Raw genomic sequence first — 22,328 nt, forward strand, 5'->3', positions numbered from 1 at the left:
GATGACCGAATGAAAATGATAAAAGAGTAATTCTATACATACAATCTCCTCATTATGATAAAAAGGTTTTCAGAAGTATCACTCATTGATGAGGTCTACTATCATAGGTACGCAGATGAGGTAGTTAGTTGGACTTGTTCCTCAATTTTGGACTGCTCTATGTGGGTTGGTCACTCACTAGCATCTCAAACAGATCTAAAAACTCTCTTATTTTAATTTGATACTGTTTTTGTCTACTAATGTTCTAAATAATGTTATTTTATGTTTTGTGTGGGCCCCAAGAAGAGTATCTGCTACATGAGCAATAGCTAATGGTGATCCTAATAAATAATCCATCAATTTCATCTCTGTTCCTCTAGGGGGAGCCTGGTGCTTCGGGAGCAGCAGGGGTCTCTGGGCTGGACGGACTGCCAGGGCACACGGTCAGTACTTCACCTGCCTTTTGCTGACCTATTCAATCTCCTCTATTTGCCTTTTCTTTTGAACTTCTTTTGATTTAAAAATATTCTAAACCTTGATAGTGCTGCTGCAAGTTCTACATTTTAAATTTTGTCATAATTATTATTTGTGTGTATGTGTCTATGTATGTATATGTATGTATGTATATATATATATAACAATTTTTTTATTATTATTATTATTATTTTTTTTTTAAGTCTGTCACATCTGTGAATGTGGAATGTGTTTGGTTGGTTGTTTGAAAACTTAATAAAACTTTAAATTGAAAAAAAATAAAAATATTCTAATCTGTCTTTATACCCTTTACATTTGTTGTCATAGGTTCCTCATAAAATGGTCTCAGGTCTCAGTTATGTTTTGTCGTTATAGTATTTGCCCTTTCTTCCATGCAGGGAGCGAAGGGGGACGGCGGTGATATGGGACCAAAGGTACAGTATCACTCCTGCTGACTCCATTCATGTCAATATGTTATGAGATCATCGATTTCGACTGGCCTTCTGGAGCCAACCAAGCTGGCCCTGTTCTTCTAACACTGTGTTCTATGTTCTGTGTGGTAGGGAGAGAGAGGTCAGGATGGCCTCAGTTTCCCCGGCCCTCCAGGACCTCCCGGGCCTCCAGGACCAGTCATCAACCTCCAGGATGTAAGTGGATCAACCATGAAGAGATCCTCATGAAGGACCTATGGGCTAAGGAGTGTTTCTTTACGGGGACAGTTATCCAGTTTACTTCTGATTTATTGAGTTACTCAGCTGTAATTTTAACACCACACTAATGGCAGTATAGTATGACTTAATCCCTTAAAATGACCAGTAATCTCAGTTTCGGGAGGCACATTTTATTGGCTAATATTATACAGTAATTAGCTGTTATTAGAACAATTACAAGTGTTACAAATTACATTGTTATCACTCCTACTGATGAGCTCAGATGGGACAGTTTTAATGTGGATGTAGATATTGATGTCACTGCCTCTCCTCTCTGTACTCCTCAGCTCCTGGTCAACGATACAGAGGGTGTGTTTAACTTCTCAGGAGTGCTGGAATCTCAGGGGCCCAGAGTGAGTAGACTTAGGCTTGTTGTGTGTGTGTGTGTGTGTGTGTGTGTGTGTGTGTGTGTGTGTGTGTGTGTGTGTGTGTGTGTGTGTGTGTGTGTGTGTGTGTGTGTGTGTGTGTGTGTGTGTGTGTGTGTGTGTGTGTGTGTGTGTGTGTGTGTCTCCTTCAACAGTGACACAAAGTGTTTTGTGTATCCCACGGACAATTAGGTCCAGGTTATGAGAGATGCATGTTGAAGTATTTATCTGTGATTGATAAGGAGGTTAATTCTACAGTGTGTAGTTTAGTTTGTTCCATTTCTTGGTACATAAGTGTTAGATAATTCCTTGAAACAGACTGTTGTTTTTTTGTATGGGTGAATAACTGACAAATAGTCACACAAATCAGATTTTCTCTCTTGCTGCTCAGAGTATCTGCTGGTAGGTTACAGTACCATGGTACTATGTCTGTCTTTTCTCTATTGCAAAATATACAATATGCGGCCCACACTTCTGGCATGAACTTGGCAGTGCAAACTTTATACAGTGCAATCGGACAGGTACATACTGATAGAGACACTGCAGCTGTCTGTTTCAGTGACTCTGTTTTAATTCATTATTAATGTAGTTATTTATTTAAATTATTAATACATGATCTATTCACTGACTATGATTATTCCCAGGGGCCACGGGGTCCAAAGGGGGACTTGGGGATGACAGGTATCATGGGGCCTCCAGGCCTAAAGGTATGTGTGTGTTTGTGTTATCTGTCTTTGTTTTGGGTTTAAGAACTCCACTAGAGGTTAACTATAGCTGGGTTTACTATAGCATAACCTTTTGCTATAGGAGCCTTTTCCAAACAGGATTGAATGAACATCTAATATACAGGCTCAAAGGATTCCAATCAATTAAAAGTGTGTGAAACTAAACACCAAGTACTCATGATTAAAGCTACGACCCCGGTTGCTGCACACTATTGATGTGTAAAAGCCTGCTAATGTGTTCCAGACTGTGCAGCCATAGACAATATATAACTGATTCAGTCTAGGCCCATGGAACAACATGAATGAGATTATTATCTAATGTTATCCTTTCTCTGAGAAGTGCTCAAGGTGCCTCAACATGCATGTGCTGCACATTACCCCTGGGTTCATGTGTGTGTGTGTGTGTGTGTGTGTATGTGTGTGCGTGCGTGTGTGTGTATGCATGTTTGTAATCTGACTGCAAGTGTATGGACAGTATTCATACCATCTTATTGTGTGTGTCTGTGTGTCTGTGTGTGTGTTTGCAGGGCGAGAAGGGTGAGCCAGGGGTCATGGTTGCCGCTGATGGGTCTATGATGTCTGGACTCACAGGGCCACAGGGGCCCAAAGGGATCAAGGTAAGTCTTACACACACTACTTCCTGGGTCAAAGTTCACATTGGCTGCCTGGGCTCTAGTTGTGTCAGACACTAACTTTGTTTCCTGACTCCTTCGCAGGGCGATTATGGTGTACCTGGACCAGCTGGCGTGATAGTAAGACTTTATTGGTTTCTCAGTTTGATAACGGACCTATAATAAACAACTGACTCTCGTGTGTGTTATGTTGCCAATACAGCTCTGTGTGTGTGTGTGTGTGTGTATGGGGGGGGTGTTGTTCCCTACACTGAGTTTGGAGTAATCCCTTTGTAGTAACTAACCCCCCCTCCTCCTTCTTTGTGGTGCCGCAGCTGCTTTCATTCAAAGTGTTTTGGAACATTTTTATCAGGCCAAGTCCATACGCACATACAGGCCTGCTTCTGGGCCCCCTATCCAGCCAATGCATATTTTCAGGCGTACTACGGACCTGTGATGTATCCTCATCCGCAGTGCACCTGCTGACGCGAGAAATACAAAAGAGAAACAGTTCTGGTCCTTCAAAGGTTGCTTTGTTGTTGTTTTTTACAGGGTCCCATTGGGCCAGAAGGACCCAAAGGAGAATATGGCTATCCTGGTCGTCCAGTAAGTACAGTACCTCACATTTTGATTTGAGCCATTCCTTTAACATCGTAGGCTACACATGATAACAACAGCAGTAAAAACAAAAGATGATTCACATATAGTGTGTTTTTCAAACCCAAGGGCACGACATTGGGTTACACAAATAAACAGCACTACAGAGTATGATCATATCACTCCAATGCATTTGACCGTTGGTGATGTGGTGTGTCTCTCGCTACAGGGTCGTCCTGGAATTAGTGGGCATAAAGGAGACAGAGGAGACGCTGTGGTTGTGTCGGTGAGTTGAACCCTCTCCCTTCTTTCCTCCATCTTTAGATGGGTCAGTCACAAAGGTTTGAGAACCACTGCACTATTGCCATCTGAAGGTGGCGCCCCCTAGCCAGAACCTCTTTCCATTCCAGCCACCACCAAATATTAGACCTAGACCACACACGGCCCATGAACCACATGGTTGACCGCCTGACACCGACTCACCACACAGCTGGTAAAGATGCCAGTCGACACGTTGGCATTGGGAATAGTTGTTTAACAGACAGTCCCGTGCCCAGACAACCCCAACATACGATGAAAACAACCGGCTTATTTATCGACGGGCACTTGAAAGCACCCCGTAAATAAAATAGCTTTTGTTGACTTTTAACAAACAAGACATCTTTCCTCAACATGTGTCAGAAGTCCCTGGCCCATCCTCTGTGTGCGATGAAGCAACAGTGTGTTTGTTTTTCAGGTCTGTCCATGTGCTGTGGTGTCTTAGACACTTTTACTGTTGGTTTAACTGGCTGAACAATCTTAACCAGACCTTACAGTATATACAGACCAGTCAAAAGTTTGGACACACCTACTCATTCAATGGTTTTTCTTTATTTTTACTATTTTCTACATTGTAGTAACCAAAATAGTGTTAAAAAAAATCTAATTATGTTTTATAATTTAGATTCTTCAAAGTAGCCACCCTGTGCCTTGATGACAGCTTTGCACACTCTTGGCATTCTCTCAACCAGCTTCATGAGGAATGTTTTTCCAACAGTCTTGAAGGAGTTCCCACATATGCTGAGCACTTGTTGGCTACTTTTCCTTCACTCTGCAGTCCAACTCATCCCAAACCATCTCAATTGGGTTGAGGTCGGGTGATTGTGGAGGCCAGGTCATCTGATGCAGCACTCCATCGCTCTCCTTGGTCAAATAGCCCTTACACAGCCTGGAGTTGTTTTTGGGGTCATTGTCTTGTTGAAAAACAAATGATAGTGCCACTAAGCGCAAACCAGATGGGATGGCGTATCGCTGCAGAATGCTGTGGTAGCCATGCTGTTTAAGTGTGCCTTGAATTCTAAATAAATCACTGACAGTGTCACCAGCAAAGCACCCCCACACCATCACACCTCCATTCTTCACGGTGGGAACCACACATGCGGAGATCATCCTTTCACCTACTCTGGGTCTCTGCGTTGGAACCAAAAATCTCAAATTTGGACTCATCAGCCCAAAGGACAGATTTCCACTGGTCAAATGTCCATTGCTCGTGTTTATTGGCCCAAGCAAGTCTCTTCTTATTATTGGTGTCCTTTAGTAGTGGTTTCTTTGCAGCAATTCGACCATGAAGGCCTGATTCACGCAGTCTCCTCTGAACAGTTGATGTTGAGATGTGTCTGTTACTTGAACTCTGTGAAGCATTTATTTGGGCTGCAATCTGAGGCTGGTAACTCTAATGAACTTATCCTCTGAAGCAGCGATAACTCTGGGTCTTCCTTTCCTGTGGCGGTCCTTATGAGAGCCAGTTTCATCATAGCGCTTGATGGTTTTTGACCTTCATGTCTTAAAGTAATGATGGACTGTTGTTTCTCTTTGCCTATTTGAGCTGTTCTTGCCATAATATGGACTTGGTCTTTTACCAAATAGGGCTATCTTCTGTATACCACACCTACCTCACAACACAACTGATTGGCTCAAACGCATTAAGGAAATAAATTCCACAAATTAACTTTTAACAAGGCACACCTGTTAATTGAAATGCATTCCAGGTGACTACCTCATGAAGCTGGTTGAGAGAGTGCCAAGAGTGTGCAAAGCTGTCATCGGTGAAAGGGTGGCTACTAAAACCAAACACTTTTTTGGTTACTACATGATTCCACATGTGTTATTTCATAGTTTTGATGTCTTCACTATTATTCTACAATGTAGATAATAGTACAAATAAAGAAAAACCCTTCAATGAGTAGGTGTGTCCAAACTTTTGTCTGGTACTGTAGATTTTTTTACATTACCCCATTTTTTACATTTACCCCATTTACCCATCTCTCTCTATTGTTCATGTAGCCAAATTTCAACATATATATTTCTGGCATAGGCCCTTTTTTGTGCAAAAACAGCCTAGCCTACTGTTCACAGAGAGCACAAATATATCCGTTGTCAGCTGATCATAGTGAATGTAAATCAGCTAACTTGTTACAGTAGCTAGCTAATTGTTAGCTATGCTGTTGTAACAATGTAACTACTCTTAACTAGTGATGGGGGGAAAACATTTATACAAATACATATAGCAAAATAATTTTTGGACTATATTATATCGATATTTTACCTCAAGTAACAATTTGTAAAAATCGAAGCATCGGGGAAAAAAGTATGTGGACACGTGCTCGTTGACCATCTCATTCCAATATCATGGGCATTAATATGGAGTTGGTTCCCCCTTTGCTGCTATAACAGCCTCCATTCTTCTGCAAAGGCTTTTGACTAGATGTTGGAACATTGCTGCAGGGACTTGCTTCCATTGAGCCACAAGAGCATTATTTAGGTCGGGCACTGATGTTGGGCGATTAGGCCTGGCTTTCCAATTCATCCCGAAGGTGTTTGATGGGGTTGAGGTCAGGGCTCTGTGTAGGCCTGTCAAGTTATTCCACACCGATCTTGAAAAACCATTTCTGTATGGACCTCACTTTGTGCACGGGGGCATTGTCATATTGATAAAGGGCCTTCCCCAAACTGTTGCCACAAAGTTAGAAGCACAGAATCATCATTGTATGCTGTAGCGTTAAGATTTCCCTTCACTGGGGCCTAGCCCGAACCATGAAAAACAGCCCCATAGCATTATTCCTCCTCCACCAAATTTTAGGCATCTGCCAAACCCAGGCATCTGCCAAACCCAGATTCGTCCGTCGGACTGTCAGATGGTGAAGTGTGATTAATTACTCCAGAGAACGCGTTTCCACTGCTCCAGGGTCCAATGGGGGCGAGCTTTACACAACTCTAGCCAATGCTTGGCATTACGCATGGTGATTTTAGACTTGTGCGGTTGCTTGGCCATTGAAACCAATTTCATTAAGCTCCCGTCGAACAGTTCTTGTGGTGACGTTGCTTACAGAGAGGCAGAACTCTGTAGTGAGTGTCGCAACCGAGGACAGACGATTTTTACACACTTCAGCATTTGGCGGTCCCATTCTGTGAGCTTGTGTGGCCTACCACTTCACGGCTGAGCCGTTGTTGCTCCTAGACATTTCCACTTCACAATAACAGCACTTACAGTTGACCGGGGCAGCTCTAGCAGGGCAGAAATTTGACAAACTGACTTGTTGGAATGGTAGCATCTTTTGACTGCCACGTTGAAAGTCACTGCTCTCTTCAATACGGGCCATTCTACTGCCAATGTTTGTCTATGGAGATTGTATGGCTGTGTACTCGATTTTATACACTTGTCAGCAACGGGTGTGGCTGAAATAGCCCGAATCCACTAATGTGAAGGGGTGTCCACATACTTTTGTATATATAGTGTAAATATATATATTTTTGCTACTGTGGGTAGCGTTAGCTAGCGCTAATCGGCTGTACCTGCGCCAAAACTCCTATAGCTTGTTCTCCATCTTCTTTTTAAATAGTGAGCCAACATGTTCTCAGCACTTTTACTTCCCTGACTGATCAAAACATGTTTTCTCATGCTCTCTCGTCTCTCTGCAGCAGACATATAGTGAGCAATATGTTTGGAACATCAAATCGCAAACAAAATTGCAGTACAAATAGAATCTTGAGAATCGTGAGAATCACAATTCATATTGTATTTTGAGAAAAGAGACTAAAAGTAAGATTCAAATTAGTTTAAAAAATATACCAATCTGAAAGGGCACTTTTCTCATAGGAGGGCAAAAGGGCAGAGCCCTTGTGGTCATATCTGAAGTACATGTGTGCAAATCAAGGGTTGTTTCACTATGAAGGTTTGTGGGTGAGTGATTCAGAAGTACCTTGATCACTCCAAGGTGGATGGATGTGAATTGGACTTCTGAAACTGTATGTTGTCCATTCAACTCTAATTTTCCTCTTCCTCTTCCTCTCTGTCTCTCTTTCTTGTTCTCTCTCTGTTCTCAGGGGCCCCCTGGCCCTCCCGGACCCCCAGGACGTCCCGGAATGTTCAACTGCCCCAAAGGAGTAAGTATGACCCCCCCACCCGCCCCCCCTCACTCCCTTCCTATATCCACGGTTTGTCCATGTCATCGTCAGGTATTGTAGCTCTCCTGTGCTCACTGCCCCTTCTTCCCCTACGTTTTTTGAAGACAGTTTTTCCCATCCCTCCCAGACCACACTGCAAAAGAAGGCCCGTAAGTGACTGACAGTACAGCGGTGGCAGGCTGAGCTCAGGCCTGTCTGTCTGGCTCTGTGGGATATACCTTTTCTTTCTGACTCATTTCTTCCATTACTCATTCTCTCTCTCTCTCTATCTCTCCGCTCCTCTCTCTCTCCTCTCTCAACCACTCATTCACACCACCAATCAGTCTCTCTCTCCGCTCTCTCGTCGCTCTCTCTCTCTCTCTCTCCTCTCTCTCTCTCTCTCTCTCTCTTCTCTCTCTCTCCCTCTCGCGTCGCTCGCTCGCTCGCTCACAGACACACACACACCACAAACACTGTGTAGCGCTCTCGCACTCTCTCTCTCTCTCTCTCAAACCACCCATTCACACAATCCAGTCTCCCTCACTCGCTCATAGACACACCACACAAAAAACACACACACAACACTTTGTAGCGCTCTCTCTCCAGCTCTCTTTCTCTCTCTCTCTCCTCTCCGTCTCTCGTCTCTCTTCTCTCTCGTCTCTCTCCTACTCACCTCACTCTACTCATCCTCTCTCTCTCTCTCTCTCTCTCTCTCTCTCCTCTCCTCTCGTCTCTCTCTCTCTTCTCTCTCTCTCTCTCTCTCTCTCTCTCTTCTACTCTCTCTCTCTCTTCTCTCTCTTCCCTCTCTCCTCTCTCTCTCCTTCTCTCTCTCTCTCTCTCTCCTCTTCTCTCTCCTCTCTCTTAACTCTCTCTCTCTCCTCTCTTCCTCTCTCTCTCTCTCTACATGCTCTCTCGGCTCTCTCTCTTTCTCTCTCCTCTCTCTTCTCCCTTCTCTCTCTCTCTCTCAATCCAACTCATTCACACCCAATCAGTCTCTCTCTCTCTCTCTCGCTCTCTCTCTCTCATTCACAGACACCACACGCACAAAAAAACACACACACACAAACACTTTGTATCACTCTCTCCTCTCTCTCTCTCCTCTCTCTCTCTCTCTCTCTCTCTTTCTCTCTCTCTCTCTCTCTCTCTCTCTCCTCTCTCTCTCTACTCTCTCACAACCAATCAGTCGTCTCTTCTCTCGCTCTCTTTCTCTCTCTCACTTACAGACACAACCACACAAAAACACACACATAACACCTTTGTGTATCGCTCTCACTCTCTCTTTCGCTTTCTCTCTCTCTCTCTCAACCACTCATTCACATAATCAGTCTCTCTCTCTCTCTCTCACTTACAGACACACACACAAAAACACACACACACACACACAAACACTTTGTATCTCTCTCTCACTCTCTCTCTCTCTCTCTGTGTGTCTCTCTCTCTCTCTCTGTCTCACAGTCACTTGTTCAATCTGTGTAGTATCTTTTCTAACTTCTCCATCATAAAAGGGGAATGTGCATGTTGCATCCATGGTCCCTAACCTATTCCAGGTGTGAATAGAGAATCTCTCCCAGCATGCTGCATGTCATATGGACATGGTGGTCATGTGGTGTGGGTTTGCTCTTCCATAGGTTGGTGTTTCATGAAGAAGACTAACAAAATGCAGGATGGTCCCCAAGATTGAACATTCCATGAAAATTATGATATTTAGATTTTTAGAAGATGCACTAGTGTCAAAACAGAAGCAATTGTTTATATTGCAGTATGTATTTGCCTGGTATTTGGTGAGACGTGTAGTAATTTCCAAGAATTCCATTCAGATTGTATAACCGTGTAATTTTGTAGTAAATACCAGGTTAATAGTGTTCTAAAATACAACCTAACCAAATGAATGTACCTACTATGTAAGGTCTTTCAGAAGTGAGATGAGCCAAGTGTGATTAGCATCTCCTGTCTTTCATGGGGGCCATCTTGAAAAAGCATCTTTCATCCAGGGTGACGGTGGTCACTGGCATGTTTTAGATGGGTTTTTTGTTCATCCTTCTAACCCTCCATTTTGTTACAGAAAGATTAACTCGTCCACTGTGAACTCAACGTCATTTATAATATGAAAAATGATATACTCTAGATACAGTATAATAGCTGTCTTGGATTCATCTTGTCATCATGTACAATGTTTTTGTTTGCGTCTGAGATGCATGTTCCTTTCACAAGCATTGTTCTTGTTCCTGCTTAGAAAAATCCAATATGTCTCGTGTCTTTGAACATGTTTGTTTCCCTTTTTCAGATAAATGGTTCTAAGAGCTCAACAAATGGTGAGTTGAAGGACTTTCTGGATACGGCATAACATTTCCGAACATCATAAATAAATAAATGACATGTATTTATTTGTTACAGTTTTTCTCAACTTGAAATAGAAACGACATCAGTGAATACGAAATGCACTGTTAAAGTGTTCTGTTCACAGAATGTAACACATTGTTTTCATCAGAAGAGAAATGAATGCAGTTGTGTTCGCTGTTTCCGGTAATCAGTAAATAATACTGCAAAAAAGTATAAATCGCCCCATCAGTGTCATACCATGTGCAATATATAGACTTTTTTACAATATCGAGGACATGCAGAGATGCAGAGAATGAAGTTGGGTTACTCCTAAGTACTCATCTTCGACATTGTGACCTTCCTTTATAGAGCTTTGGTGTGGATTGAGGCTATACATTCATATCAGTTGTGTTCCTCCATTGTATTCACCTTTCATTATTTCTATTGTGGATAGTGTTTCTGTGTACCAATGGAACCAGCCTTTGTTTTGAATACATTGAATTGGATTGTGATGATACTGATGAATGAATCCTGCACACAATGTGCTTAATTAAAAAATTAATAATATGTATCAGTAATAATATTTGATTTGAGGAAATATGCACAAAAGAAGAGTAATTTCCGATCATTCTGCACCTTTGGATAGTACTTCCAATTTTGATCATTATTTAGTGACTGCAAAGAAAAAGTATTGATATAGTGTGATTTTATAGAGACAGACTAACTTTCTGTTTTGTCTGCTTGCACTCAGGAGATAAGTATGGCTGCGTTAATCTTTTTGCAGGCAGTCGTGTTCTTTTGATGAAACCATTTGCAATTACTTTGTTGTGCTGCATTCTCTGATATGAATGCCAAATGCTCACCTGTTATTCCCTATGTGACCTGTAGGGGGGGCTAACTGTCTTCCAACTGGGACCAAAGGGGACAGGGGGGAGAGGGGCTTCCCTGGGATGCCTGCCCCACCACGTGAGTCACGATAGATAGAGTGATTGATGTATTACTGTTCACCTACAGTGTGATTTTGCTTTACTGTTAATATAAAGAATACATGTTATAATCTGTCATAAGGACACAGGTGTTATTCATGCATTATCTTTAATAAACAATGGATGATGTGTTTTTCCTGCAGTTACAATGCTTCCCAAAGGAACTACGGTAAGTTGAATATTTGTTTCTGCTGAGTGTGTGTGTGTGTGTGTGTGTGTGTGTGTGGTGTGTGTGTGTGTGTGTGTGTGTGTGTGTGTGTGTGTTGGTGGTGTGTGTGGTGTGTGTTCGTGTGTGTGTGTGTGTGGTGTGTGTGTTTGCGTGTTTACTTCTGGAGCTCTCACAGTCTGTGTGTCTGTCTATCCACAGGGGAATAAAGGGGACCACGGCTTCAGGGGGGACAAGGGAGAAAAGGGGGAGGCCGGGTTACCGGGCTCACCTGGTATGCCTGGGAGATCGGGACTGGTGGTGAGTCCCATTTCCATTGAGACCATATGCTTCCAAAGCCCCACTTACCCACCACAGCTTTGACCAATTACAATTACTGAGAAGATCACGATACAACATAGACACATGAGATGGTACATAATCAGTGTCAACTTCATTTGAGGGCGTTATTGTAGTCTATGGCCTCTTGATGGTGTGCTAGATAGGCTTTTGGGTTGTGTGAGTAATGAGGATTTTGAACTTGGCCACGTTGGCAAAAGGCAGAATTGACTTGAAAGGAAATCCAAGTTGTGTGCAAAATAATACATTGTTTTGCCAATTCTTACAAATTCAAGTGCTGCATGCAACAATAGGGGATTTTTCCCTACTGGCTGCATTTAAATAACACCGCAGCATCATGGGGTTCAATAAGTCACCATGATCCATTAATTCATTAAATGTAAAGATACTGGAGATGAATATCTACTAAAGCACTGTGTTTGTTTCAGGGCCCCAAAGGAGAAACTGTTATGGGGCCCCGTGGCTATCCAGGTGTTCCGGGGTCTCCTGGTACTCCTGGGTATGGGAGACCTGGCCCTCAAGGCCTCCAAGGTCCTCCCGGACCCCCCGGAGAACCCTCTCGGTTTGGCTCAGGTAAGACTTTGTGGCACCCTTTGTGAAATGTTCTATATGGTATAATATGGTGACTAGCATCATATAAGAAATTCTTACCGTTGTGCTTGTCTCTCATTTTTCTAATTCCAGCTGTGACCATCCATGGGCCACCAGGCCCCACTGGCCCGGCTGGACCTCCTGGGACCTCTGCCATGGTCAGTCAGTCTGTCCCCTCCGTTACGCTGTCACATATCCGCCCCATCACGCCACAATGTCATCCCATCATACCATCAAAATGTCAACTCTGTTACATAATGTCATCCTTGTTACATTATCACGTCAGCTCCGTCACGTCATCAAATAACCCCTGACATGCTAGATATTGCTGTCCTTTCCTCAATCACTCTGGCCAGGGCCTCCCCAACAATTACTATATTCCGATACTTCGTTCCAGTCGAATAATGTGTTTCTCTCTATGTTTTTCTTTTATTTGAAGACGTTTCCTTCCAGTGAGGTCATGATGCAACAGACGAAAGACAGCAGCGAGGGGACCCTAAGCTTCACCACGGGGACAGGCAAACTCTACATCCGGGTGAAACAGGGATGGAAGGAAGTCCTGGTACAGCAGCATCTCTGGTCCCTCTCTTCCATGTCTCTATAGTGTCTCTGTGAGCCGTGAAAGTAACTGATGTGTTTGGTGTTTATCTGTATCTCTGTCTCTACAGCTTGGTGACTTGATCCCCCTCCCAATTAATCTCCTTCTAAATGACGAGGTAAGAACAGTAGAGTTGAGATGAGGATTGAACATGTTCAACTGCATGAATTTTCTGCACAATTCTCCCATTGACATCAATGCATTATGTGAAAGTGCATTGTAGACCTCCATATAATGGATACTTATAGCAGAATATGCTGTGTGATTGCTGCTTTTTATGTTTAGGATCTAGTTAGTAATAAACTTTTGCCCCCTTAGGCTCAGCCAGGCAGCGGCAGAAAATATGGGGTGAGTTTGTTGACAAATTCAGACAAGACTGACTAAGCGTTTGTAAATGTGAAAAGTTTGCTCTTGTTATTTCATAGGGGAACAATTAAAGGTTTTTAAAAACATAAACCTGTCTTTATTTACACTTCTATTGAATATCCTTTCTTACTCAAATATTTACTTGAACTTTTGTTTCACCACTTTTTCTTATGAAACTTTGCACTGGAGCAAAGAAACAGTCAATTAAAATACTTTCTTATAACTGCCTGCTTTCTAGTTTGTATCTAGTAAAGGGAGAATAAGTCTGAAATTGAATCTTTGTTATTCGTTCTTGAAAGCAAGTCATTGGTTTGGCTCAAGTCTGGCCGCAAAATGAGCTGGAGACAAAATTAGATTTTGCCGTGGTTTGGAGTATTCCACTTTTAGACTAAATGACTGTCTGTGTGCTGTCATTGAAGGACAGCCCGAGGCAGGCCAGGTTTGGTTTTTGAGATTTAGATCCACATTTCACAAAAGAAGACTGTACCATGCCACACTGCTACATTCCCATTTCAACAGCACTGCCAAGACCATCACCTAAGACAGGGTTTCCCGAACTCAGCCCTACCCCCCCTGGGTGCACATTTTTTTGCCCTAGCACTACACAGCTGATTCAAATAACCAACTCATCATCGAGCTTTGATTATTTGAATCAGCTGTGTAGTGCTAGGGCAAAAAACAAAAGATGCACTGGGGAGGGGAGGGGGGCAAGGACTGAGTTTGGGAAACCATGACCAAAAAGAGATGAGAATAGTGGTGTGTGTGTGTGTGTGTGTCTGTGTGTGTGTGTCTGTTTGTGTATATGCACTTGTCAGTTTTGTTGGATACCTTGACCACCTGGAGTAGTATCCGGCTCGAAGGACCACCCTGAATGAGGTGGTGGTTTAGAATACATACTAATGACTAATGAATGACCACTATTCCACTGTCTCATCCTCAGCTCAAACTGGTGGCTCTGAACCAGCCCCACACAGGGAACTTTGGTGGGGTCTACATAGCAGACAAGATGTGTTATGAACAGGCCAAGGCCATGGGCTTGTCCGCTTATTACCGGGCCTTCCTATCCTCCCCAAAACCCCGGGCCGTTAATAAAGACCTGGTCCCCCAGAAGTTCAGGGAGAGCTACCCCGTTACCAACCTCAGGGTAAGCCAACTTCTGTTTCCCATAGGTTCATCTAAGATCAGTGTTAAAGGCCCAGTGCAGTCAAACTATGAGTTTGGAATAATACTGTGAAATTGTGAAAATTATGATAATACCGTTTTAGTGTAAGAGCTGTTTGCAAAGATTGCCTGACATTTCAGCCTGTTTTTGTGGGATGTAGTTTTGGCCTGTCTGGTGATATCACCAGGCGGTAAATTAGTTAATAGACCGATAAGAAAGAGAGTTCCTAACCTCTCTGCCAATAACAGCTAGTTTTCAGTTTTCTCCTCCCCATTCACTCCCAGACAGTCCTAGCAAAATTCTTGCTTGAGAAATTGCTCTTTGTTAAGAAATTATTTTGTTAATTTTTTTAAATCAGAAATGATTTCATATTGAGATAAAAAGGTCTGCGTTGGTCCTTTAAAAAATAAAGTGTCAGAGTCAACTCAATTACTCCTTTCTGTATCCACAGGGCGACATTTTGTTCAGTAACTACAAGTCTATCTTCACTGGGGGTGGAGGCAAATTCCCGCCAAACATCCCAATCTACTCCTTCGATGGACGGGACGTATTGGCAGACCCCTTCTGGTCAGTGAAACAGACAGCTGTCCAGTTCCTCAGACACAGGGCCCTGTGGCTATGTGGACACGCTCATCCACGCTCATCCTATATCAATCTCTAAAGAGTGAAGGCTAGGTAGACATCCTCATCCACCCGTCATGTTCTCCACAATTCCACCCGACCCAAGCAGCTTCACCAAAAGACAAGTGGGTTTGGGAGAGCGAGGCATGAAGAAGGGAGGGGACAGACATGGCTGTTTCCACAAAATGAAGTTTTAAATGCAGGATAGCCCGACCGCAATCCAGACATCGGGGGTTGTAGCGTTGTGTTTTTCAGCCCGGGCCAATGCGAGCCAGCTATGTCCACCCTCGCTCTATTTTGCTCCTATTTATACACAGCCATGTTAAATTTAGCAGCCCCAACCAACCAGAGACTGGAGGCTGGCAACTGTGGCTCCAAAGTGACTGTTTATAGATGTTTTTCAAACAGACAATTTCTGACTTTGTGGCGAAGTCTATTTGAGAGCATGTATGAATGGATATAGCAGGGACAGAGCAGAGAAATAGGTTTGTTGATGTCATCTGTTAGGTTGAGGTCACATCTGTGGGTATCTCTGCTCAGTTTGGGGCTACATTAGTTCAACTCCCATTCGTTTTTTTTGTGCCTTTATTCTGGGAGGATTATTTAAATAGAAGGTAAATGAAACTTTTAGTTGGTGTTTTCGTGAACATCTGTTATGTATGCTGTATGACTTTTTAGTGTGTGTGTGTGTGTGTGTGTGTGTGTGTGTGTGTGTGTGTGTGTGTGTGTGTGTGTGTGTGTGTGTGTGTGTTCGCGTGTACTTTATGTTTGTACATAATAGGAGGACGGGCGCATTGTAATGGCTGGAACTAAATAAATGGCCAAACACAAACAACATGTTTGACTGTTCCAATATATTCCATTCCAGCCATTACAATGATCCTGTCCTCCTATAGCTCCTCCCACCAGCCTCCTCTGGTGTGCATGTCCCTGTGTATATGCTGTATCCATACACTCTCCCATTATATTTGTCTATCGCTCCCAACAGGCCTAAGAAGAGCATCTGGCACGGCTCCAATACGTTTGGCAACATGGCGGTAGACCGGTCCTGCGAGTCGTGGCGGGTCAACGACATTTCCATCGTGGGCCAGTCGTCCAGTTTGTCCTCGGGCTCCCTTATAGGACAGCAAACAAGCAGCTGCTCCAACGAGTTAATTATTCTCTGCATCGAGACCATAGAGCATGTTTAATAGACCTTTAACTCTCTCATGTCCTCCATCCCCCAATCCACCCACTGTCATCTTAACACTCTGGAAAGGTGTAAATACATGAACATTGCTTTATGAACATGTCATCATCGTCATCAACTTATTCCTCTCCCATCCTCTGATTGGTTGGTTGATTGACTGGGATGGTGCTAAAGAGCAGATACTGTCTGTCAGACCAGCTCCAAATCGTGGCTTTGCACAGTTTTTTTTAAACCAACTTCCAAATCACAACTGTCAACTTTCAAGATTCTTTCTCACTACAGATATTTCTCCTAGTCAAAATGTCACCTTTTATCTTCCAGTGATTGGTCGTGTTTACAGGTTGTCCTATTAGGTCATTCTATAAGAGATGTTTACTCCATTAGACCAGGGCCAATACCATATTTCACACAACATAATGTCCATATTCCAACAAGGGAACAACCAGTATTACCACCAAAGAAATTTTGATGCACTGTATTAGATTTGTTTTATACTTTTGTCACTTCATATCCATGAAGATTGTCTTTCAGTTTTTTTTATACATTTTATACACATTTCTCATTTGAGCAACAATTTCTCTCAGTGTTTAATTTAAATTCAATGTTTTATTTATACCTTGACCGCACATAACATGAATGAATCAAATGATTAAGGTTAAGTATGTAATTTATAGATTGTTTGTCAAAGTGACTGTTTCAGTTTTTTGCCTCTTCTGAAATTGGTCGTTTTTTGTACAGCATTCCTTTTACTGCGCTAGAATTTTGATTTGATAGGTACCTAGTTAGATTTAACATAAATTCCACCCATCATATAGAAATTCAACACAAAAAAAACTCATATGGAATTTTTATACAACAGAGATTTGATCAGTATGTGAGAGTATGTTTTATACAATAATTGGTGCTTATTGAATAAAAATGTTTTCTTTTTCTTAATAATATGAGTCTGATGTCATTTGTTTTGAAAGCCTGGTCCAGTTACATTGACGCTGGCTGCCACCCATGTACTGTGGTTCAAAGACAAGACAGACCAACACGCAAGTTGGCCGTGCCCGGTACGACAGATGGTGGCGATTGAACATTAACAGAATATTACCACCAATATTCTGTGGTCAGAGGCGATAGGACGGCCACCTGCTGCGAATGACCAACTCTTGAGTCAATTAGGGATGGTGGTCAATTTGGTACTGATGTGGTACTGTAGCATAGAGGCTCAATGGTGGGGTTTTTTAGCAATTCCCCCTTACTCCAGTAGGTGGCTTTACCAAGACACAGGCCCTATTTGAATCCTTCCCTTCACCCCTCCTTGAAGTAATCAGTGACAGTGATTAGTGTAATAAGTAATCAGTGATTAGTGTAATCAGTAATTAGTGATTAGTCTAATCAGTAATCAGTGACAGTGATTAGAAATGACTAGACAGATGAAAGCCATGTGATGGATCCCTGGCGTTCACCTATCCAATATCTAGTCCAGGGGTGTCAAACTCATTCCATGGAGGGCCCAGTGTCCGCAGGTTACATTTTTTTCTCTTTCAATTAATACCTAGACAACCAGGAGAGGGAATTCCTTACTAATTAGTGACATTCTAAACAGTCGGAAGGGGCCTGCAGTGTTTGCATTAGCAGAGAGCACTATGATTATGGCAGAAGCTCCGTGCTCCTTAAAGTGCAATGAGAATTATAGTTGGGCTTCACACGCAGTTTGCTCCCCATAGCCAGGACTACTTCTTCTGGTCGCCCGACCATGTCGCAGTACGGGTGAGCGACGACACTCGGCCTACATGTGTAAACCCCATTAGCCGAATTCGAACTGTTTTGCTGCTGTACTGTAAGTAACCCTTTCCTTCAAAGACGTTTCCATGTGTCTTGTGAGTGGGTCGTAGGCCTACCACTATAAAGGCGGTGTCACGCTCGTCGTACAAACTGGAAGCATACTCGGACCAACGTGCAGCGTGATCTGGGTTCCACATCTTTATTTATATAAAGTAAGTGAACCATAAAACAAAACAAGAAAGAAAGAAGGAAACATGACGACAATGGAGTGCTAACATACAACTACACATAAACAATATCCCACAAACCACAGGTGGAAAAATGGCTACCTAAATATGATCCCCAATTAGAGACAATGATTACCAGCTGCCTCTAATTGGGAATCATACAAAATCACCAACATAGAAAAACAAAACTACAACCCCACATAGAAATAATAAACTAGACTAACCCCCAGTCACGCCCTGACCTACTCACCATAGAAAATAAAGGCTCTCTATGGTCAGGACGTGACAGGCGGAGGGAGGTCTTCCTGTTACAAATGTGATTATAATGGAGTACAGGATGTGACAGTTTGAATCCAGGTCTTGGATGGATCTAGGTGGGGCTGCAGAAGTTCCAAAGCGTGCTTCCAGCAACTACAGTACGATTACATTTGTCATTGTTTTGGTTAACACATCCCCCAGTCCAACATGGCTGTAGTAATATGCTATTAGAATAAAATGCTGGATGGATGTAAATGTTATTAAAGGGATAGTTCACCCAAATCACAAACTGAGACATTGGTTTCCTTACTCTGTAAGCAGTCTATGGAAAATGTATGACAGCAATCCATGCTTTGGTTTTATTTTCCTGGTTACGTGGTAAGGAAACCAACATGTAATTTTGTAATTTGGTTGAACTTTTCCATTAACTTACAAACGCTAGAAATAATGCCATGGGGATTGAATTGGTTACATTTTGGTCAGAAGGATAACTTTCTATGCCACAAGGTACATTACTTTCTGTGCCACAAGGTACATCACGAGTCTGTCTTTGGCTTACACAATATGGCTGAGTTTAAACAGGCAGCCCAATTCTGATCTTTTGCCCAAGTATTGGCAAAAGATCTGATCTGATTGGTCAACAGACCAATAATTGGACAATTTTTTTTTATTTGGGCTGCCTGAATTGGGCTGATCATTGCTGACCATCCAGGACACGTTGCTGTGCAAATCAAACACACTTGGTGCAGGGTAACATATTTTGTGTAACACAGTGGCTGCGTTTACACAGGCACTAATTGATATCCGACCAATCAGATCAGCTCTTTTGCCAATAATTGGGCAGAGTATAAGGACTGGGCTGCCTGTGTAAATGCAGCCAGGGAGGAACAACTCCTATTCCAGTCACAGTCTGTACTTGAACAGTTACCGAGCCAAGCACTAGTAGGACAAGTTGCCTATGGTATCTTTGTATAACGTATTCAACGGAATTTGCAGTATGGGCTGCTCCTGGTACTCTTAAAGCACCACTCGAGACCTCATCTCATTCAGTCCTCTCACACATGTCAAATATTCAAACACTTGAATAACAAATAAGGCAATTTACCTGAAAACAATTGCTATTGCTACCCACAAATTATTGATCCATGTCCATTGTGTGCCTGGATAAGACATAGCCAAAACATCTGGGTCTCAAAGGACACAGTCTGAACGTCTGTGTGAACGTGACTGCTGTTTGCTTTCTCAGGAATGGGGAAATGTAGGGATTTCTTTCACACCCATACAGTAAGCCACATATCCAAAAGACTGACAGTGTGCCATGAATAATAGTGGTAGAACTGCACGTACAAGTACTTGTCATCACACTGTCTGTCTGACAGGTGGTGAAAGGGCTTGAGTTTTGCCTAGGGGGGAGACGGAGGAGTGGATGGCCATGAGCAGCTGAAGGACAGGCAATTCTCCCTTAACACCTTCTGGTTAATCTCTCACACACACACAAACATACACACAAACCTGTTATTGACGAAACTTTCCTTAAACCTTACTATGAGTCACACAGAAATGCCTAACCCATAATGCATGACTTTATTGAATATACACTGAGAGTACAAAACATTAGGAACCCCTTTCTAATACTGAGTTAGAACCCCCTTTTGCCCTCAGAACAGCCTCAATTCATCAGAGCATGGACTCCACAAGGTGTCAAATACGTTCCACAGGGAGATGTTGGCCCATGCTGACTCCAATGCTTCCCACAGTTGTGTCAAGTTGGCTGGATATCCTTTGGGTGGAGGACCATTCTTGATACAGATGGGAAAAACACAGCAGCGTTGCAGTTCTTGACACAAACCAGTGAGCCTGGTACCTACTACCATACCTCATTCAAAGACACTTAAATAATTTGTCTTGCCCATTCACCCTCTGAATGGGACACAATCCATGTCTCAAATGTCTCAAGGCTTAAAAATCCTTCTTTAACCTGTCTCCTCCCGTTCATCTACCCTGATTTGAAGTGGATTTAACAGGTGACATCAATAAGGGATCATAGCTTTCACGTGGATTCACCTGTTTTGTACACTAGCATATGCGCTAGTGGTTAAGGCCTGTGTGAGAATGAATGCACTCTGTTGTATCATGTGTTTTTGTTTTTCTTGTTTCTCATCAGATTTCTACACATCCAGCTCATCACACTTCATGATGTTTTCTGTAGCCTCTCCCAAGCCGCCTGTCATCCCTGACACACACATCATCAATAACATTCCCCCATGACAGCTTCACTGCAGGAACGTGCGGGGGCCAACAGGAAAAGAGATGTTTGAAGAACATGTAGAGGCTCTGTCTGTCTCTCAGGCTTTTGTCACATCTAATTCCCATGTCAACGAGCGGACCGGTCCTTTTGTGTGGCGCGGCGTACAAATCTGTCCATAGGGGGACAGAGGTCAGGGGTCAGACGAATAGAACGATCACCCCGGAGCTGGGAGGATGTTAGGGGACTGGAGTCAGCGTTGTGGCCCCTGGACGTCCGTCATACCTCCGCCAGGGCAGGGCAGGTCAGGAAAGTCATGTGACCTTTAAAAGGGCATGTTTTTAATCAAATTGACTTTAATCTAAATTTATTCATACCACAATGGACAATTGTACTAGGTAAAGTTCCCAAATGCACAAATTGTATGCATGCATGACTGTAAGTTGCTTTGGATAAAAGCATCTGCTAAATGACATATTTATTAAAGTTGTGTGTGTGCAAATACATGAAGTTAATACATTAATCTATAACTTCATTCAAGTATACATTCTGGATAGCCATCAATATGATCATTGGAAAGCATAGTGACATGTTAGGGGACAAAAAGACAGAAAGTACAGAAACGCAAAATATATTATAATAACACAGTATATGCCAGACGCTTTTATCATAGCGTCTTACAGTTAGTTATATGTGCCGTGCATACATTGTTACTTATCATTGGTCGCGGGAATCGAACCAACTACCCTGGCGTTACAATCGCCATGCTCTACCAACTGAGCTAGAAAGGAGCATAAACAGAGTAAAGTTAGAAGAATCCGATGCCCATGGCACAGCACAGTAGACCTGACCTCGGCAAGGCAGCTGAGCTGAGGCTGTTCCTTTCAGTGATTGATATGAGCCCTGGAGCCGGGGCAGCAGAGGTTGGTTCATCAACTCAACATTGGCCCCTTTGTGAGCGCAGAGCGTCTGGGCGACCATGCTAAATGCAGTGTTGTTGTTTTTCATTAGAAGCATTATATCTTATTATATCTCCGCTAACCAGATGTCATAACAGATGACATGTTTGCTTCCTCAGGACATTTAGGCTGTATCATTTGGAACAGCAGGTGTAGGCTGTCATCGTTGACTTCGATGGTCAAACATACATTAGCCCATATAGTTAATTTGATCTTTTTCGCTCACTGTATTTCCCGTTTTATAGTCTGGGATATTGCAGAATGGACAGTTGCTTTGCTGGAGAACGATGATTTATATTTCCATCTTTTATATGAATAAATGTGTTGATGACTCAGTTTGAACAAAGACATTGTAATGTTTTGTCTGTGCAAGAATGCAAGAAAAGTTAACATTTTATGACAAAAAGATTTCGAAATATTTCTAGACGACACCATGATTCTAGAAGCCTAATTGGCTGACATCTCTGGAATTCAAATGAAATACTTTTAGGCAATAACACCACACCCATGCATTAATAACGGTGTTATTATACTGTTCTCATATGTATGTCACAGTTAACCCAGCCCTCTTCTGACCGGTGGGATTTTTCCCGTATGCGCATGCTCAGTATGCGCTGTGTGTGACCACCAGTTCTCCATCCCCTCC

At 42.7% G+C, this 22,328-nt stretch overlaps 1 protein-coding gene across 2 annotated transcripts in view; it reads left to right on the plus strand.

The window, feature by feature from the left end:
* The window catches only part of LOC111953439 (collagen alpha-1(XVIII) chain), an 83,974-nt gene extending 66,815 nt beyond the window's left edge, over nucleotides 1–17,159 (plus strand). For both annotated transcript variants that reach the window (XM_023972696.2, XM_023972697.2), the window contains exons 20-41: nucleotides 360–422; nucleotides 852–887; nucleotides 1,017–1,100; nucleotides 1,451–1,516; nucleotides 2,173–2,235; nucleotides 2,781–2,870; nucleotides 2,970–3,005; nucleotides 3,417–3,470; nucleotides 3,691–3,747; nucleotides 7,824–7,883; nucleotides 10,168–10,195; nucleotides 11,091–11,168; nucleotides 11,332–11,357; nucleotides 11,556–11,654; nucleotides 12,122–12,266; nucleotides 12,378–12,442; nucleotides 12,724–12,846; nucleotides 12,953–13,000; nucleotides 13,201–13,230; nucleotides 14,189–14,392; nucleotides 14,862–14,977; nucleotides 16,020–17,159. In XM_023972696.2, the coding sequence (XP_023828464.1) occupies nucleotides 360–422; nucleotides 852–887; nucleotides 1,017–1,100; nucleotides 1,451–1,516; nucleotides 2,173–2,235; nucleotides 2,781–2,870; nucleotides 2,970–3,005; nucleotides 3,417–3,470; nucleotides 3,691–3,747; nucleotides 7,824–7,883; nucleotides 10,168–10,195; nucleotides 11,091–11,168; nucleotides 11,332–11,357; nucleotides 11,556–11,654; nucleotides 12,122–12,266; nucleotides 12,378–12,442; nucleotides 12,724–12,846; nucleotides 12,953–13,000; nucleotides 13,201–13,230; nucleotides 14,189–14,392; nucleotides 14,862–14,977; nucleotides 16,020–16,221 (1,773 nt within the window). In that variant the 3' untranslated portion in view covers nucleotides 16,222–17,159. The remainder of the gene's footprint in view (nucleotides 1–359; nucleotides 423–851; nucleotides 888–1,016; nucleotides 1,101–1,450; nucleotides 1,517–2,172; nucleotides 2,236–2,780; nucleotides 2,871–2,969; nucleotides 3,006–3,416; nucleotides 3,471–3,690; nucleotides 3,748–7,823; nucleotides 7,884–10,167; nucleotides 10,196–11,090; nucleotides 11,169–11,331; nucleotides 11,358–11,555; nucleotides 11,655–12,121; nucleotides 12,267–12,377; nucleotides 12,443–12,723; nucleotides 12,847–12,952; nucleotides 13,001–13,200; nucleotides 13,231–14,188; nucleotides 14,393–14,861; nucleotides 14,978–16,019) is intronic.
* The last annotated feature ends 5,169 nt before the right edge of the window (nucleotides 17,160–22,328 follow it).

This window comes from Salvelinus sp. IW2-2015, linkage group LG27 (assembly GCF_002910315.2).
Source record: "Salvelinus sp. IW2-2015 linkage group LG27, ASM291031v2, whole genome shotgun sequence".
Lineage (NCBI taxonomy): Eukaryota > Metazoa > Chordata > Actinopteri > Salmoniformes > Salmonidae > Salvelinus > Salvelinus sp. IW2-2015.